The sequence below is a fragment of the Schistocerca cancellata genome, chromosome 1 (assembly GCF_023864275.1).
Source record: "Schistocerca cancellata isolate TAMUIC-IGC-003103 chromosome 1, iqSchCanc2.1, whole genome shotgun sequence".
In the NCBI taxonomy this organism is placed as follows: Eukaryota; Metazoa; Arthropoda; class Insecta; order Orthoptera; family Acrididae; genus Schistocerca; species Schistocerca cancellata.
The window spans coordinates 1,226,130,269-1,226,146,987 of record NC_064626.1 but is presented as its reverse complement, the minus strand read 5'-3'; the positions used below and the strand labels follow the sequence as shown (position 1 = coordinate 1,226,146,987).

Here is a 16,719-nt window from a genome sequence, read left to right as displayed (position 1 = left end):
AGAGCACTTCCCCACGAAAGGCAAAAGTCTCGACTTCGAGTCTCGGTCCGGCACACAGTTTTAATCTGCCAGGAAGTTTCAGATGTGTGTTGTTATTCCGTCTTGTTGAAAACATACAGATGATGGTTCAGTCTCTGTGAGCTGATCCACGCTTGTAGTAAACAGTTTGGTGAAAGAATCGTGTTACTGCGTACTCTACACAAATCTTGAGATAAGGCAAAGGTTCTTCATAGAACTAATACTTAGTGTGCATGTTCTATGAGTTCACATACCCTGACAAGCTGCACCAGAGTTCATCTCAAGAAATCAAAAAATTTAGTATCCAGAATTCTTGATTCCAGTTCACATAGAAACCATCTTCCACATGACATCCTGTTGATTCCCACTTGCAAAGAGTGCGCTGAAATTTCGTCGTAGTTTATTCCATGGTTTCCTTCCCTCGAACAATATTCTTTGGTGTCCTAATTCTTCTCGAACGGTAATGATTTTGTCCACTATAGAGACCGTTTGGCATCGTTTTGTCACTAAGATTTGCAATGCACAGTCTTCAGGAGGTTTTGCAAAAACATCTCGTCTTAAACTCTTGCCAATACAGATCTGTACACGTTTTCCAAAATTGACACTCGGCACTGAAGACGCTCTGTTTTATCATGGACACTATTTTATGTTATAGTCAGCTGGTCACTAAACACGTTTGCTCCTGTCACTCCCTCAGACCTGGTGATACAACAAAGTACTCACGACAGAGCTTGCGGGATATGCCCATGTGTAGACACGTGACAGCTACCGGCTGGTGCAGTAGAAATCATGGTTCCACGATTCTCTGTGTTGGGTAATTATCCCGTACATTAACAAGTTCCAAACGTGCGTCAGTCTTATCAATATTTTCCGGACCAGTATTATTTTCTGAACCAGAGCAATAAACCTATTGACGTTAAGGTCTTACCTTGCCAACAAATCAGCAACGTAGTCCATGATAAACTCGTCGTTACCGATGCATGTGGAACAGCAGTTATGTGTTTGTACTTTACGCTATACTGATTTTCCTTTGAGGTGCTGTGTGAACGGTATTCACTCACTGCACCAACACGAATATTTTTTCAGAACTTCCTGCGCTTCCTCATGATCAACCAACGACGATACTTTGCTGTATACTAAATTATCGTCACCTAACATTGGTCTTGTACTGATAGATAGTTTATGTATAATGGCTGGTTCAAATGGCTCTGAGCACTATGCGACTTAACTTCTGAGGTCATCAGTCGCATAGAACTTAGAACGAACTAAACGTAACTAACCTAAGGACATCACACACATCCATGCCCGAGGCAGGATTCCAACCTGCGACCGTAGCGGTCACGCGGTTCCAGACTGAAGCGCCTTTAACCGCACGGCCACACCGGCCGGCTATGTATAATGAAAACATTAGAGGAGCTATTATACTTCCTTGGGGCATACCTGATGTTACTTTCTTCTCAAGTGAACCAATATAGCCTTCACTGCACAGTTAGTGAAACGGTCAACTAGTGAGACGATTGTATGCGAAGATATTCTTTACGATCTTATATTGGTTATCAGTCTACGATAGTGCACGGTAACATCTTTCAGATACCTTAGACGATAGTTTGCAAGGCAGTGTGAATTTAAATCAGGCAAGCTGTGCGTCGCGCCCTAGATTTCTTCATCTGTAGGCGTGGTGAATCTTTACAGAAGTTACTATTCTTTCAGGAACTTCTTAATGTTCGAGTTTCAAATATTCTGAAGGGTTCTGCGCAAGGTGGGGGTAAGCGATGTTGGTATGTGATGGATCTCCCACTTTACCCTTGCGTATAAACAGGATGATTCCAGTATCGCGTGACCACATTTACCGCGAGACATTATCACAATGGTAGGCCACAACGTTGTGATCACAGATTTACTACGAACTTCGTACACCTTTAGTAGATCATTAAAACAACATAATATGCAAGTGGAAAGGGGCAATAATCTGATAATTCCGAGAAAATCACAAGAGAACTTGTAAGGTGGTCATGTCATTTGATTTTTGTGTGTCATCGATGTGCCATCGATGAGACCAAGTTTCGTTACTGTTAAACAATCTTTGGTCTTGTCGCGGCACAGTCTTTGCGTCTGCACAGGCTGATACATTCTTAGTCGAAATTTCGTAGGTGATGGACATATTCAGTAGGGCTGTGATGACTTGTGGTGGTATCTGTTCTATGAAGAACGATTGTTCGTAAAGGACAGGAAGAATGAGTGAGACGAATACATTAGAAAATGAAGAAAATCTGTACTTTGAATAAAGTTATTGTTTTTGAAGACAAGAAGTTTGGGCTAAGACTGCAGCTCTGTGCAGCTAGGAATGATTATTGTCAGCTAGTTAATTTGCTCAGAGCCGAGAGAATGATCACTCACCTTGCCTGAGTAATGCATTAACATGTTAATTGATTAAGCTGTTTGGTTTTTACAGAAATTCTCTGTTCACATTTTTAAATTATTGTTCACTTTGTTAAGCATAGTATTGTTCCGGCCAATACTATGGGTGTAGATCAAGCGAAGCTTGACTCTTTCTTGTTGAATACATACTTCATTCTAAAATAATTATCTTGGAATATCATTTCATAGGGATGATTATTTCCCGACCCCATTGTTTATCATTATACATTTCGACATTCAACAGTTTGGATACGTAGTTAGAAACAGAAATCTAGTTTCGCAGCTGCCTTCTTGGAGTTTGCTGTTGTGCTTTCGAGAAATCTGCAATGATGCTGTCAATGGGCGAGGTAAGTTAAATTTTAAGTTGGCCAGATAATTGTTTTACTTCAGTTACGCATTTATTATGAAGACAAGTTGCATTCAGATCAGTTACAGTTCAGTTCATATTAGGTTCTGTTCAGTGAAAGTTTAGCATGCAAGTTTATGTTGGATAACGATTTATAGGGACATATAGATTTTGGTAATACCTAGATTTTACAGTGGGAGGTAAAGTTGGGCTAAATTCCATACACGAGCAAAATATAGTGCAGAGATTACATGTCCATACACACGCTGCTTCCTGGACTCAAGTAGGCGCGCCGGCATCAGATAGAATCTGCCCGGCGGATTAACGACGAGGGCCGGTGTGCTGGCGAGCCTGGATGTGGTTTTTAGGCAGTTTTCCACATCCCCCTAGGTGAATACCGGGCTGGTCCCCACGTTCCGCCTCAGTTACAGGGCTCGCAAACATCTGAACACTTTCGCACTGCCGGCTGGTGTGGCTGAGCGGTTCTAGGCACTTCGGTCTGGAACCGCGCGACCACTACGGTCGCAGGTTCGAATCCTACATCAGGCATGGATGTGTGTGATGTCTTGGGTTAGTTAGGTTTAAGTAGTTCTTAGTTCTATGGGATTGATGACCTCAGATGTTAAGTCCCATTGTGGTCAGAACCATTTGAACCATTTGAACTTTCGCACTGTTCCATGGATTTCATTAGTTGCAGACAGTTAGGGCACACTAATTCCTTCCCGGGGGGTACGGTGTCGCAGAAGGAAGGGCAGCTGGCCACCCCTTCAACTAACATTGCCACATCCGCTTAACCATGCTGACCCTATGTCTCCATGGGAAAACAGGCACAAGCAAAAGAAGAAAGAAAGAAAAGATTTCGTGTCCATACACAAACAAAATTTAGTGGGGAGATTACGCGTCTGTTACGTAAGCGGTTTATCTGCGTGTAGGGACTCGCTGTTAGAGTTGGTGGTTGTCAAGTGACAGTCTGCTTTCGGCAGTGGTCAGGCGCGCACGCCTTGTTTGTGTTGTGCCGCATGCGAGCGAGCGCGCGTTTGTTTACTTCCGCGTAGCGGCTTGTCTGAGAGTCCGACTTCACCGACCATCATGGCGCTTCCTTACCGACAAGTAACAATTACATTAACTTTTCCTTTGGATCACGAACAACCGAAGGCGTATTAAGTAGAACGTTTTATATGGGATGGAATGCGTCTCCCGATCATCAGGACTACTGTGTACCTGTTGTTGTTGTTGTTGTGGTCTTCAGTCCTTAGACTGGTTTGATGCAACTCTCCACGCTACTCTATCCTCTGCAAGCTTCTTCATCTCCCAATACCTACTGCAGCCTACATCCTTCTGAATCTGTTTAGTGTATTCATCTCTTGGTCTCCCTCTACGATTTTTACCCTCCACGCTGCCCTCCAATGCTAAATTGTTAAGCCTGGCGAATGACGAGCTGCGCGCCGACGTTGGGCGGCGCCATGCTAACGATCTCAGCCTCCGATACTCTGACCGACATAATGGGACTTTCGTGGTGATCATGCTGGTTTTGGTCCCCGAACGTTGTGGGTTTTCGAACTCCCGTTTGAGGTACTGTCGGACGTTGTGGTGGCCAACTTCAAACCTTACGGCAAGGTCATCAGTCACGATGTTGAAACGTGGAAGACGTTCGAAACATACCGTTTCCTCAATGGTGTCCCTCAGATAAAAGTTGAACTACAGTAACACTTGCCTTACTACTTGGTTATTGTCGTATACAGGGCTGTCGTCATGTACGACGGCCAGCCTCCCACCTGTTCAGGTTGTGGCTGGAAAGGCCGTGTCCATTCTCAATGTCTTCGGCATAGACTGGTTCAGACGCCGATGGCAGACGTCGCTACTCCTGCGGCGCCCACTGTGTTACCTCTACGTTACGCGTCTGCGGCGGTGCTGCCTGCTGTGTCCCCTCTGAATCAGTCGGTACCGGCGTCGACTCGTCTAGAAGTTACGCCCGTCTCTCCTACACTCCTGCCGGAGGCAATACGAATGAATGAAGACCTTCTGCAGGCACAAGCTGTCTGTCCCGACCCCATGGTTGTTGATCGTGGAGCTGTACAGACATCCGCTTTTGTGGCATCTGGCCACATGTCGGGCGATACCCGCTCGCTATCCGACACGCAACAGCTTGTTAGGAAGCAATGATTGCCGATGAAATGGAAGAGACAATGCCGTACCCATTCCGATGACTGCGTCCATCGGATGTGTGCACAGGATGACGACTCTCCTACTTATGGTGCGCTGTCCTCTGACGCCCTGACAGCTGACGACGCGACGTCCTTCCCCGCCTCCAACTTCAGTCACCGTCCACCTCCGGACACAGATCTTCTCCCGCCTGCGTGTGGTGTGGTTGCCTCAGTTTGACGCTATCTATGGGCTCCCCTATGACAGTTTTCTACTAAACAGTCCTGGTGAGACGTTTGTCTCCTGGGAGGACGACGTCGATGCTGAGGATGGACATCCTGGAGATGTTGTAAGTAGGCTGTTTATGTTTATGTTTTCTTATTGCCAACGTTACGTAGCGCTCTGTATGAAAATCACTGGCTGTGCTGTGTACAGTCTGTGGCTAGTTTGCGTTGTTGTCTGCCATTATAGTGTTGGGCAGCGGCAGCTGGATGTGAACAGCGCGTAGCGTTGCGCAGTTGGAGGTGAGCCGCCAGCAGTGGTGGATGTGGGGAGAGAGATGGCGGAGTTTTGAAATTTGTCATGAACTGCTATATATATTATGACTATTAAGGTAAATACATTGTTTGTTCTCTATTAATTTCTTTCATTTGCTAACTATCCCTATCAGTAGTTAGTGCCTTCCGTAGTTTGAATCTTTTATTTAGCTGGCAGTAGTGGTGCTCGCTGTATTGCAGTAGTTCGAGTAATGAAGATTTTTGTGAGGTAAGTGATTTCTGAAAGGTGTAGTTTAATGTTACTCAAGGCCATTCTTTTGCAGGGATCTTTGAGAGTCAGATTGCGTTGCGCTAAAAATATTGTGTGTCACTTTAGTGAATGTTTGAGTACGTTCAGTTTTGCTCAGCTGTTTGAAAAGCAAGTAGTGGAAGAGGTTTATCAGCACAGTCGTGTATAATTGTTCTAAGGGGACGTTTCATATGGCGACAATCTTCTTCAAAACGTCGAATGACTCTGCTGTGGGTTTGCTCTGTTGTGGCCCATTACCTGTCAGCATTTCAAGAGTCAGCACTGTCTTTCCGTTGGAAGGACACCACTACTTCTTCAAGACTGCATGGAAATCCACTACTTCCGTGTGCATTCTCTTATACTGCTCAGACTTTGAAAAAAAAAAAAACACTGAAATTTTACTGTGATGAACAATCTGGACTTTCTTTATGGACTGTGAGAAAATTTTAGCTTTTGACCACCATTGTATTAATAAGTGTGTGCATTTGATATCTTTGTTATTGTAATTATGAAAAATTTTATCAAATCATTATTGGCCACTGCCCAAAAATATTTTGTAAAATTTTTTGTGGGGAGCATGGGGGCTATGTAAGTAGGCTGTTTATGTTTATGTTTTCTTATTGGCAACGTTACGTAGCGCTCTGTATGAAAATCACTGGCTGTGCTGTGTGCAGCCTGTGGCTAGTTTGCATTGTTGTCTGCCATTGTAGTGTTGGGCAGCGGCAGCTGGATGTGAACAGCGCGTAGCGTTGCGTAGTTGAAGGTGAGCCGCCAGCAGTGGTGGATGTGGGGAGAGAGATGGCGGAGTTTTGAAATTTGTCATGAACTGCTATATATATTATGACTATTAAGGTAAATACATTGTTTGTTCTCCATTAATATCTTTCATTTGCTAACTATCCCTATCAGTAGTTAGTGCCTTCCGTAGTTTGAATCTTTTATTTAGCTGGCAGTAGTGGTGCTCGCTGTATTGCAGTAGTTCGAGTAATGAAGATGTTTGTGAGGTAAGTGATTTCTGAAAGGTGTAGTTTAATGTTACTCAGGGCCATTCTTTTGCAGGGATCTTTGAGAGTCAGATTGCGTTGCGCTAAAAATATTGTGTGTCACTTTAGTGAATGTTTGAGTACGTTCAGTTTTGCTCAGCTGTTTGAAAAGCAAATAGTGTAAGAGGTTTATCAGCACAGTCGTGTATAATTGTTCTAAGGGGACGTTTCAATGTACTGGGCGATGGTGCCCCCCTTTCCGGGGTCGGATCCCTCCCCGTCACAGTGAGATGCTCTTCCGTGAGGGACTGACAGGGAGTTCTCTGTGCTTCTCCCACAATTAAATCGCCCGTTCTCCTAGCGATGCCACGCGGGATTTGCTGAGCGGTCTAGGATGCTGCAGTCATGGACTATGCGGCTGGTCCCGGCGGAGGTTCAGGCCCTCCCTCGGGCATGTCTGTCCTTAGGATAATTTAGGTTAAGTAGTGTGTAAGCTTAGGGACTGATGACCTTAGCAGTTGAGTCCCATAAGATTTCACACACATTTCAACATTTTTTTCCTAGCGATGGTAGCTTCCCAGACATCGCATAGCCACTGCCAATGTCAGTACCACTCGCGTACGCCACAAACTGCCTTCGCTCCCTGATACGCTGCATGCTGCGGACGTTGACGTTACTCTGCTTCAGGAGATGCACGTTGCAACTTTCTGTGTCCCCCCCCCCCCCCCCCGCATGGTTTTACAGCACATGTCTCTCATGTTTCTCCTACTGGTAGTAGGACGGTATACTCACTGACGCAGTTGCCTATCTCCACGATGCCAGAGGTATGGCTCTCATGTTTAGTAGCGTCAGGATCGTCAATGTCTACACGCCGTCTGGCTCGGAGCACCGCCGTGAACCTTCCATTTTCTTCTCAGAGACAGTCACGCCTCTCTTCCTGGGTCGGCAGGGTGCACTGATCATGAGAGGTGATTTCAACTGCATCCAGGCACCCAAAGACCAACTACCATGTCACTCCCCGTGCGCGGCGCTACTGACAATTCTCCAGCGTCTCAGACTAGTGGACTCCTGGGAGCATTTTCATGCCTATCGTCCGGGGTTTACACATTTCACTAGCCATTCTTCCACCCGACTCGATCTTGTTCACATCTACAACGATTTTATCAGTGGGGTGTAGGCTGCTAAAGTGTGGCCCACCGTATTCTCTGACCATGACGCATATATCTGCGCCATCAAACTCTGCCGCCAAAGGGTGTGGCTCTGCCGTGGACCACGGAAACTGAACGCGATCCATCTTACATCACCCAACTGCCGCCAGCTCATCGAGACCACGTGGACAGCTTGTCGTCGACGCCGAGATGTCTATCGGTTTTCCTTGATTGGTTGGTGCTCTGTGTAAAGCCTGCCTTCCACGAGGCCTTGGTGGCTACGGAAGGGAGTTTACGCCGTAGCGGCGACGAACTCAGGAATTCTAGTTTACCATTCTCCGGGAATGGACTATGATGCCGTTTGCGCCAGAGCGCCAGGCGATGGCGAATCGTGCCAAGGTACAGGTTACATCCCTATCTCGTCGCCGCCTTGATGCAGCTATGGTCAGAGAGCGCACACAAGATGGGTTGGTGCAGGAACGTGCATGTTTGTACACTGTCGCAGAGGAACGACTCCACCGTGGAAGGACTGTGATTAATATTCTTACGTCCGATGATGGGCTGCGTTTTGATACCCAACGGGGTACAGGGTATGTCCTCCATGCACATTATGTTATGCTGTACTCTGAACAACATTACGGAATTCTCCAGACTCTCCTTTGGCTCCCGTGAATGCGACGATGGATCTGTTTGCTGACGTCACAGAAGACGAAGTCCATGCCGGCCGCTGTGGCCGAGCGGTTCTAGGGGCCTCAGTCCGTAACCACATTTCTGCTACGATCACAGGTTCGAATCCTGCCTCGGGCATGGATGTGTGTGATGTCGTTAGGTTAGTTAGGTTTAAGTAGTTCTAAGTCTAGGGGACTGATGACCTCAGATGATAAGAGCCATTTTGAACCTTTTTTTTTCTCTGCCTCCTTTGCTGTGTCTTCCTTAACTCACCACTGAGCTGGAATGTTCCTGTCATGAAGAGTTGATCCCCGCCTCTTACACGCTTGAACCGATATACTCTATAGTTATTGGGATGATCTTCGCGGAAGAACTGTAGGTCGATAATCTCAATAAGTGTGAAGTCTTGCTGCGCCCTCCTCCTCGCTACTCCGGCTTCCTGCTATTCTTGGAGGCATTAACGTAAGAAATAAATCAGTAAATAAGTACATAAAAATAAATAAATAGCTCTTGATGTTCATTGTACCTCCACTTCACGTTCCCTACGCTTTGCTTCTTTCCTGGAGGGTAGGAAAGTGACTTGGTGGCCAGGCCTCGGGTTGTGACCCGGCCCACTTTGTCCCACCCCTCCTATTGATGACAGCATGGTTTGCATATGTAAAAAAAAAGGGTTTAGTATTCGAGCCTCGTGAAACGAACGGCTTCAAGGCGAAGATTCGACACCCTTTCAAACTTAAATTTTAATCTATATTTTTTTCATCGCTGGTCTCATTATTTGATTTATATGACGTCTGACAGATAATATAATTAAGAACCCTTATGTATTTGTATGAAGTTTTAGTGAGTTTCATGGTATTTGACTATTTACCGTTTTTAATTAAATTTAATTATTAGACTAAAATAGTTATAACCATCGACAAGTAAATGAAGAACGCATAGAGTTTTCGTGAAGATATATGCCTGGCGTGATTTGAGAAATCCCTTATACATGCAATCTGGTAAGGTACGCGGAACTACTTTGCACCTCCTCGACGCTTCGAGCTGCAGACACAGAGGCAGGTCCCATTTGGCAGTTAATTTGCAAGTACGAATAATGTAGGTGCGAATTTTTTGAATATCACAGAATTTACACTTGTACTACGAACGTGACGGGTTGAGCGGGAATCGAACATTCTGATCACTCACATACGTCTTACTAGGCTTGAACGCTAACCACGTGACCACCACGAATTCTACCGTTCAGTACCTACGCACAGATACATCGGTAACATGACATAAACGTTAAAATTATTTTGCGATTTTCTCGGAATTGCAAGAGTAGTGCAACTTGTTACATACACATTATGTTGTTTTAATGGCCAGTCAAAGTGCACAAAGTTTGAAGCAAATCCGCGATCCCAACGTCGTGCCCTCCCCTTGTTAGTAAATGTTAGTCAGGGAAGGGGCTGATTCCATTGTGTAGCCCGCACCCGTGACCTAGCAACGGCGGCGGCGGCACGGTTGTCAGAGGGCTGGCGTCTCTCTCTCTCTCTCTCTCTCTCTCTCTCTCTCCCTGAGAGACGCATTCAATATGAACGTGAAATGGTGTCACGTGATACCCACCCAGACCAAATTACGAGTCAATTGAGAAACAAAATAAGGAAGAAAAGGAGCCGTAGCATCTTTGACTTGAAATCGAAAGGTCCTTAGTCCCAGGTTCGATCATCGACACTGTTTAAATTTGGAATAAAAATCATAAACAATGGTGACTGAAGACTTCCGGTATAAGAAGTCACTCTTGTTCTATCTCTCCATTGGCAAAAGGTTCCGAACTAATCCCTCATTCGGATCTCTGGGACGACACTGCCAAGGGGGAGATGGCCATGACAAAAAGATTCAACAGTCAACGAAAGGATAACGTTCTATGAGTCGCAGGGGATAGTGTCAGAAGTTTGAACATTGTGGGGACAGTAGAAATTCTGATAATTGAAATGCAAACGCTCAATTTAGATATAGCGAGGCTTGGTGAAGTTCAATGGAAAGAACACAAGGATTTCAAGTCAGAAGAGTATAGAGACATATCAACAGAATTAGAAAATCGTATAACGGGAGTAGAATTACCTGTGAGTAGGAAGGTAGGACGGAGAATGAGTTTCTGTGAGCATTTCCGTGATAGGGTTGCTCTCATCAGGAGCGGCAGCAAATCAACACCGACAACCATAGTTGTCTACTACTCACAGGTAATTTGAATGTGGCTGCAGGGGAGGGAGCAGAAGAATGGGTTGCAGTAAAATGTGGCCTTGGCAGTAGGTAAGAGACAGAAGAAAGACTAACTGAGCTCTGCAATGATTATCATTTAGTAATACCGACTGATCTGTTCAAGAATCACAAGAGGAGGAATTATCATTGCAAAATTCCGTTAGATATGCTGGAAGATCCATCTAGAATACTTTATGATCAGACAGAGATTCTGAAATCAGGTACTGGATTGTAAAGTGTACCCAGTAGCAGATATAAGCCCTGATCGCAATTTACTAACGATGAACAGTAGGATGAATTTTAAGAGAAGAGTCAGGAAGAATCAATGTGCAAACAAGTAGGCTAGGGAGATACTACGGACTGAAGAGATACGCTTGAAGTTTTCTGAAATTGTAGATACTGTGGACATAAATAGCTCAGTGGGCAGCTCATATTAAGGAAAAAAGACATATCTAAACAGGATAATCACACAAGTTGAAAAAAAATCAAGCGACATGGAAGGTAAGTGCGAAGGAACCATAGATAACGGAAGAAATACTTTAATTTATCGACTGGAGAAGAATGTGGAGAAATATGCACGCAAATTCAGTAATAGTGAAATACAAGTCACTTACGAACGAAATGATACGGAAATGCAGGGAAGTTAAGGAGAAAGGGTTGCATGAAAACTGTGAAGAAACCTAAAAAGAAACGATTGTCGGAAGGACTGACTCAGCAAATAGAAAACCCAAAACAACCTTCGGTGGAATTAAATGCAGGGGAGAGAGTTGATAGGTGGAAAGAGTAAATTCAAGGCCTCTGTGAGGGAGAGGATTTGTCTGTGGACGTAACAGAAGAAGAAACCGGAGTCGACAGGGAAGAGATAGTCTATCAAGGAGTAGAACCACAACTTAAAACAGCTTTGGACTACTTAAGATAAAATATGTCAGAAGGAACTGAATTAATAACATTCCAGCGGAATTTGTAAAATAATTGGAGTAAGTGGCAACAAAATGACTTTTCACGTTGGTGTGTAGAATGTATGAGACTGGCAATGAACCATTAGACTTCGTAAAAACATCGTCCCTACATTTCCAGAGATACCATTAGTCGACGAGTGTAAGAATTATCGCGCTATCAGCTTAACAGTACCTGGATCCAAGTTTCTGGCAAGTTTAATATACAGAAGAATGTAAAATAAAATAGAGGGCTTTAGGAAAGATAAAGGCAGCAGAGAAGCAGTTCTGACATTGCAGTTGATAATGGAAGCAAGAGTGAAGAAAAATCAAGACACTATCACTGGAATTGTCGACCAAGAAAAATCGTTCGACATGAAAATCGGTGCAAGGTGTTCAAAATTGTGAGAAACATGGGTAATTTATAGGGAGCGAATGGTAACACACAGTTTCTAAAAGAACGATGAATGAACAGTAAGAGCGGAAGACCAAGAACGAAGAGATCGTATTGAAAAGAGTGTAAGGCAGGGATTTAGTCTTCCGTCCGTACTGCACAGGCACACATCTAGGGAGCAATGACGGAAATAAAAGAAAGATTCATGAGTGGGATTTCAAATTCAGGATGGAAGGATATCAATGATAAGGTTCGGTGCTGACATCACGGGTTACGTTGAATGAAATGAACAGTCTAACGTGTACAGAATATTGATTGAGAATCCTGTAGATTTCTTCGACGATGGCTCCCCTAACATACATCTGATAACATAGAGTCTCTGTTTTCTTATGTTTTTGGTGATTATTTATCGATTCTGGCATTTGTGAGTATTTTGTGATTTGTAATGACTGTATCGGCATAACAGGATTATGAACAAACGTCGACATTCAAAAAAAGTTATTTTAAGAGAAAATGATGTGTATCATTGCAGTACAGTGTGTCACACTATGATACAAAATGACAGTTTTTTTAATTATGTGCCTTCTCACGAATGTGATTTTGTTTTGTTTTTTTCAGATTCCTTGTTATATGTGGTGAATATCAGTACTGTGATATTAATTAGCTAATAACGATAAAAAACAAATATTCTACACTACTGGCCATTAAAATTGCTACACCACGAAGATGACGTGGTACAGACGCGAAATTTAACCGACAGGAAGAAGATGCTGTGATATGCAAATGATTAGCTTTTCAGAGCATTCACACAAGGTTGGCGCCGGTGGCGACACCTGCAACGTACTGACATGAGGAAAGTTTCCAACCGTTTTCTCATACACAAACAGCAGTTCTCCGGCGTTGCCTGGTGAAACGTTGTTGTGATGCCACGTCTAAGGGGGAGAAATGCATAACATCACGTTTCCGACATTGATAAAGGTCGGATTGTAGCTTATCGCGATTGCGGTTTATCGTATTGCGACATAGCTGCTCGCGTTGGTCGAGTTCCAATGACTGTTGGTAGAATATGGAATCGGTGGGTTCAGGAGGGTAATACTGAACGCCGTGCTGGATCCCAACGACCTCGTATCACTAGCAGTCGAGATGACAGGCATCTTATCCGCATGGCTGTAACGGATCGTGCAGCCACGTCTCGATCGCTAAGTCAACAGATGGGAACGTTTGCAAGACAACAACCATCTGCGCAAACAGTTCGACGACGTTTGCAGCAGCATGGACTATCAGCTCGGAGACCATGGCTGCAGTTACCCTTGAGGCTGCATCAGAGACAGAACCGCCTACGATGGTGTACTCAACGACGAACCTTGGTGCACGAATGGCAAAACGGCCTTTTTTCGTATGAATCCAGGTTCTGTTTACAGCATCATGGTGGTCGCATCCGTGTTTGGCGACATCGCGGTGAACGCACATTGGAAGCGTGTATTCGTCATCGCCATACTGGCGTATCACCTAGAGTGATGGTATGGGGTGCCATAGGTTACACGTCTCGGTCACCTCTTGTTCGCATTGACGGCACTTTGAACAGTGGACGTTACATTTCCGATGTGATACGACCCGTGACTCTACCCTACATTCGATCCCTGTGAAACCGTACATTTCAGCAGGATAATGCACGACCGCATGTTGCAGGTCCTGTACGGGCCTTTCTGGATACAGAAAATGTTCGACTGCTGCCCTGGCCAGCACATTCTCCAGATCTCTCACCAACTGAAAACGTCTGGTCAATGGTAGCCGAGCAACTGGCTCGTCACAATACGCCAGTCTCTACTCTTGATGAACTGTGGTATTGTGTTGAAGCTGCATGGGCAGCTGTACCTGTGCACGCCATCCAAGCTCTGTTTGACTCAATGCCCAGGCGTATCAAGGCCGTTATTACGGCCAGAGGTGATTGTTCTGGGTACTGATTTCTCAGGATCTATGCACCCAAATTGCGTGAAAATGTAATCACATGTCAGTTCTAGTATAATATATTAGTCCAATGAATACCCGCTTATGAATTACTTATAATTTTACTACCGCGAATCGTTGTCCGTGTCCTTTTATCTTTAGTTCCGAGAATCACATTCTGAATGAAAAATGTTACCAGGTGCCGATTTTGTCAAAGTAAAGTTAAATTTTCTCTTAAATTGAATGTTCATTTCTTGTTGATTAACCAAATACATTATGAAACTTTTGTACTGCAATAAACCTTAACTAATTTTTTAAACAAATATTTAATACTTCCTGAAATTATTGAATCTGGCAAAGGATTGTGATTTTTTTTTCACCTGTGTGTGTTTCGGAAAATTTATGTACCAGTGCTGACGTCTTGGCTGTCACACTTCACCGTTGTCTTGGTACTTCTATGATATTTTGTAGTCATTCGGATTTAATTGTTACATTCTCGACAGTGAATGATACTAGAATGTAAGGCCTGATTAATCAAAGTTAGATTACCGTGAGGTTACATTAAGTAATTATTACCGCTCCGTGTACTGTAATCATTCATTCTGTTTTGATTTTCTCTATATGTTGTTTAGAGAATTCTTAAGCATGAAATGCACTTACACTTGGATATGACTAACCGATCTGATTCTCTGATCACTAGCCTGAACAAATTAGCTCTCACCCGAGTAACGACCATTGTCGCCTATATGCGTATTACTGTAACGTAAGGTTAAACGCCGGCCGCGGTGGCCGTGCGGTTCTAGGAGCTGCAGTCCGGAACCGCGGGACTGCTACGGTCGCAGGTTCGAATCCTGCCTCGAGCATGGATGTGTGTGATGACCTTAGGTTAGTTAGGTTTAAGTAGTTCTAAGTTCTAGGGGACTGATGAGCTAAGATGTTAAGTCTCATAGTGCTCAGAGCCATTTGAACCATTTGTTTAAGCTTAAACCCCGTCAAATGGAAACTGATTAAGTTAAAAGCTATGCACTCTAGCACTGGAAACCTTCTGGTTTCGGTTAATTTTCATTTTCTGATTCATAATAACAGATCATTCAAAATTGATCTACGTTTATTCTTAAGTACAGTTGCTTTCAGTCGTTACTAGGGCTGTGTATCCACTAGTATTAATGGTGGGCTGTACGCTTTTCCACATTACTTCGTGTTTTTTCTTCGGTATCGATGCCTAGCCGATAACTTATGTAAACGTAATCATAGTCGGTAGCAAAGTGTGGTGGAGTTTATGAGAATTGTATAATCTTTGTTGCAAGTGGTGTTAAATTATATTTGTAAATTGAAAACTAAAATGAAGTTATGCAAAGTAACGTACCTGGCAGCATCGTTGCAGTCGGGATGAACGGTGACAATAGCTGCTGGAATTTTCTTTGTGAATTCGAGTCTGATGTAGCTACCATCTTTGACAAAGTACAGGAAGTTAATGAAGTTCTGAGGAAGATCGCCAACTGTGTGAGTCTCGAAAATGCTGTCGTTCCTGAAGCGAGAAAAATGAACCTTAGATATTTAACTGTTCCAGCACTTTCAATAGCAGATTCACAAAGACTAGGACAGAAAAAGTAAGGAAGATATAGACTAAAGATAGAAGCTCAAACGAATGCCTTTGCGAAACTCAGTGACACTAGTTTTCATTTGAAGAGAACAAACATACTGCGTCCTATACATCAAACGCTCTCACAGGCCGTCTGAACATTTGCTGTTGCTGCACGAGTCTTTCATCTTAATGTTCTCTTCCTCCCTCCCTCCCTCTCATACTCTTTCTCTCTCTCTCTCTCTCTTTCCCTCCCTCCCTCCCCCCCACTCTCTCTCTCTCTCTCTCTCTCTCTCTCTCTCTCTCTCGCTCTTTCTCCCTCTCGCTCTAAAATAATTTCACGTCATTTATGTATGCACATGACACTTCCCACCAGCCGTGGTCTCAGCAACAAGAAAAATGCATATTAATGAAACAATAGTTTTGATTTGTTGGACAGGCTGTTTAGGAATCCGTAAACTTTGCACCTTAAGTGAGTTTCGTAACATATTCAAAGCAATAGTTCTTACAAAACTATCCTGACGACATAGTGTAAGCGATGTCTAGCTGTGGAATATCAGCTACTAAACATGGTACAAACACACCATCTGTGTAGACTGTCACAAAAGAGCTAGCAGGTTCTTACTACGTGAGGTTATATGAAACGCAGTTTGTGCCTTTCAGTGAATCTAACAAGCTATGGCACACATTACATACGCCAGTAATGGATTCACTTATCGATTCTCTGAATACCATTCATATTCCATACGAATATTTTTCTACGACTTTTTATCTTAAGTAACGTCCTCTGGAACAGCACGTAGGCAGAGGGATCGACAGAGAGGAAGACTATGTTTCAACAACAAAATGATCGTTTATGTTTTCTATATTGGACACAGCAGAGTACATATGTTTCATAAGGAGAAATCAGTAAAACGATTGTCTAAACATACACTGATCATTCAGAACATTACGTCCACCCTTCCAGTAAATAGCTTCGTCAAATGGCCTGGAATGGCTGTTAGTCATACACCAGCACGGAGGATGACTATCAGCGAGCGTGCTGTCGTTGTGTAGAATGGGGCACGTGCACGATAATCTTGGTTTCATTGATGGAGACCTCAGTTCGTTTAT

The 16,719-nt window shown here is 43.8% G+C and overlaps 1 protein-coding gene across 1 annotated transcript in view; it reads right to left on the bottom strand.

Annotated features, from left to right (window-relative positions):
* LOC126094740 (toll-like receptor 2) overlaps positions 1 to 16,719 on the bottom strand; it is a 151,418-nt gene that overhangs the window by 107,963 nt on the left and 26,736 nt on the right. The window contains exon 3 of the mRNA XM_049909292.1: positions 15,391 to 15,552. Within this exon, the coding sequence (XP_049765249.1) occupies positions 15,391 to 15,552 (162 nt within the window). The remainder of the gene's footprint in view (positions 1 to 15,390; positions 15,553 to 16,719) is intronic.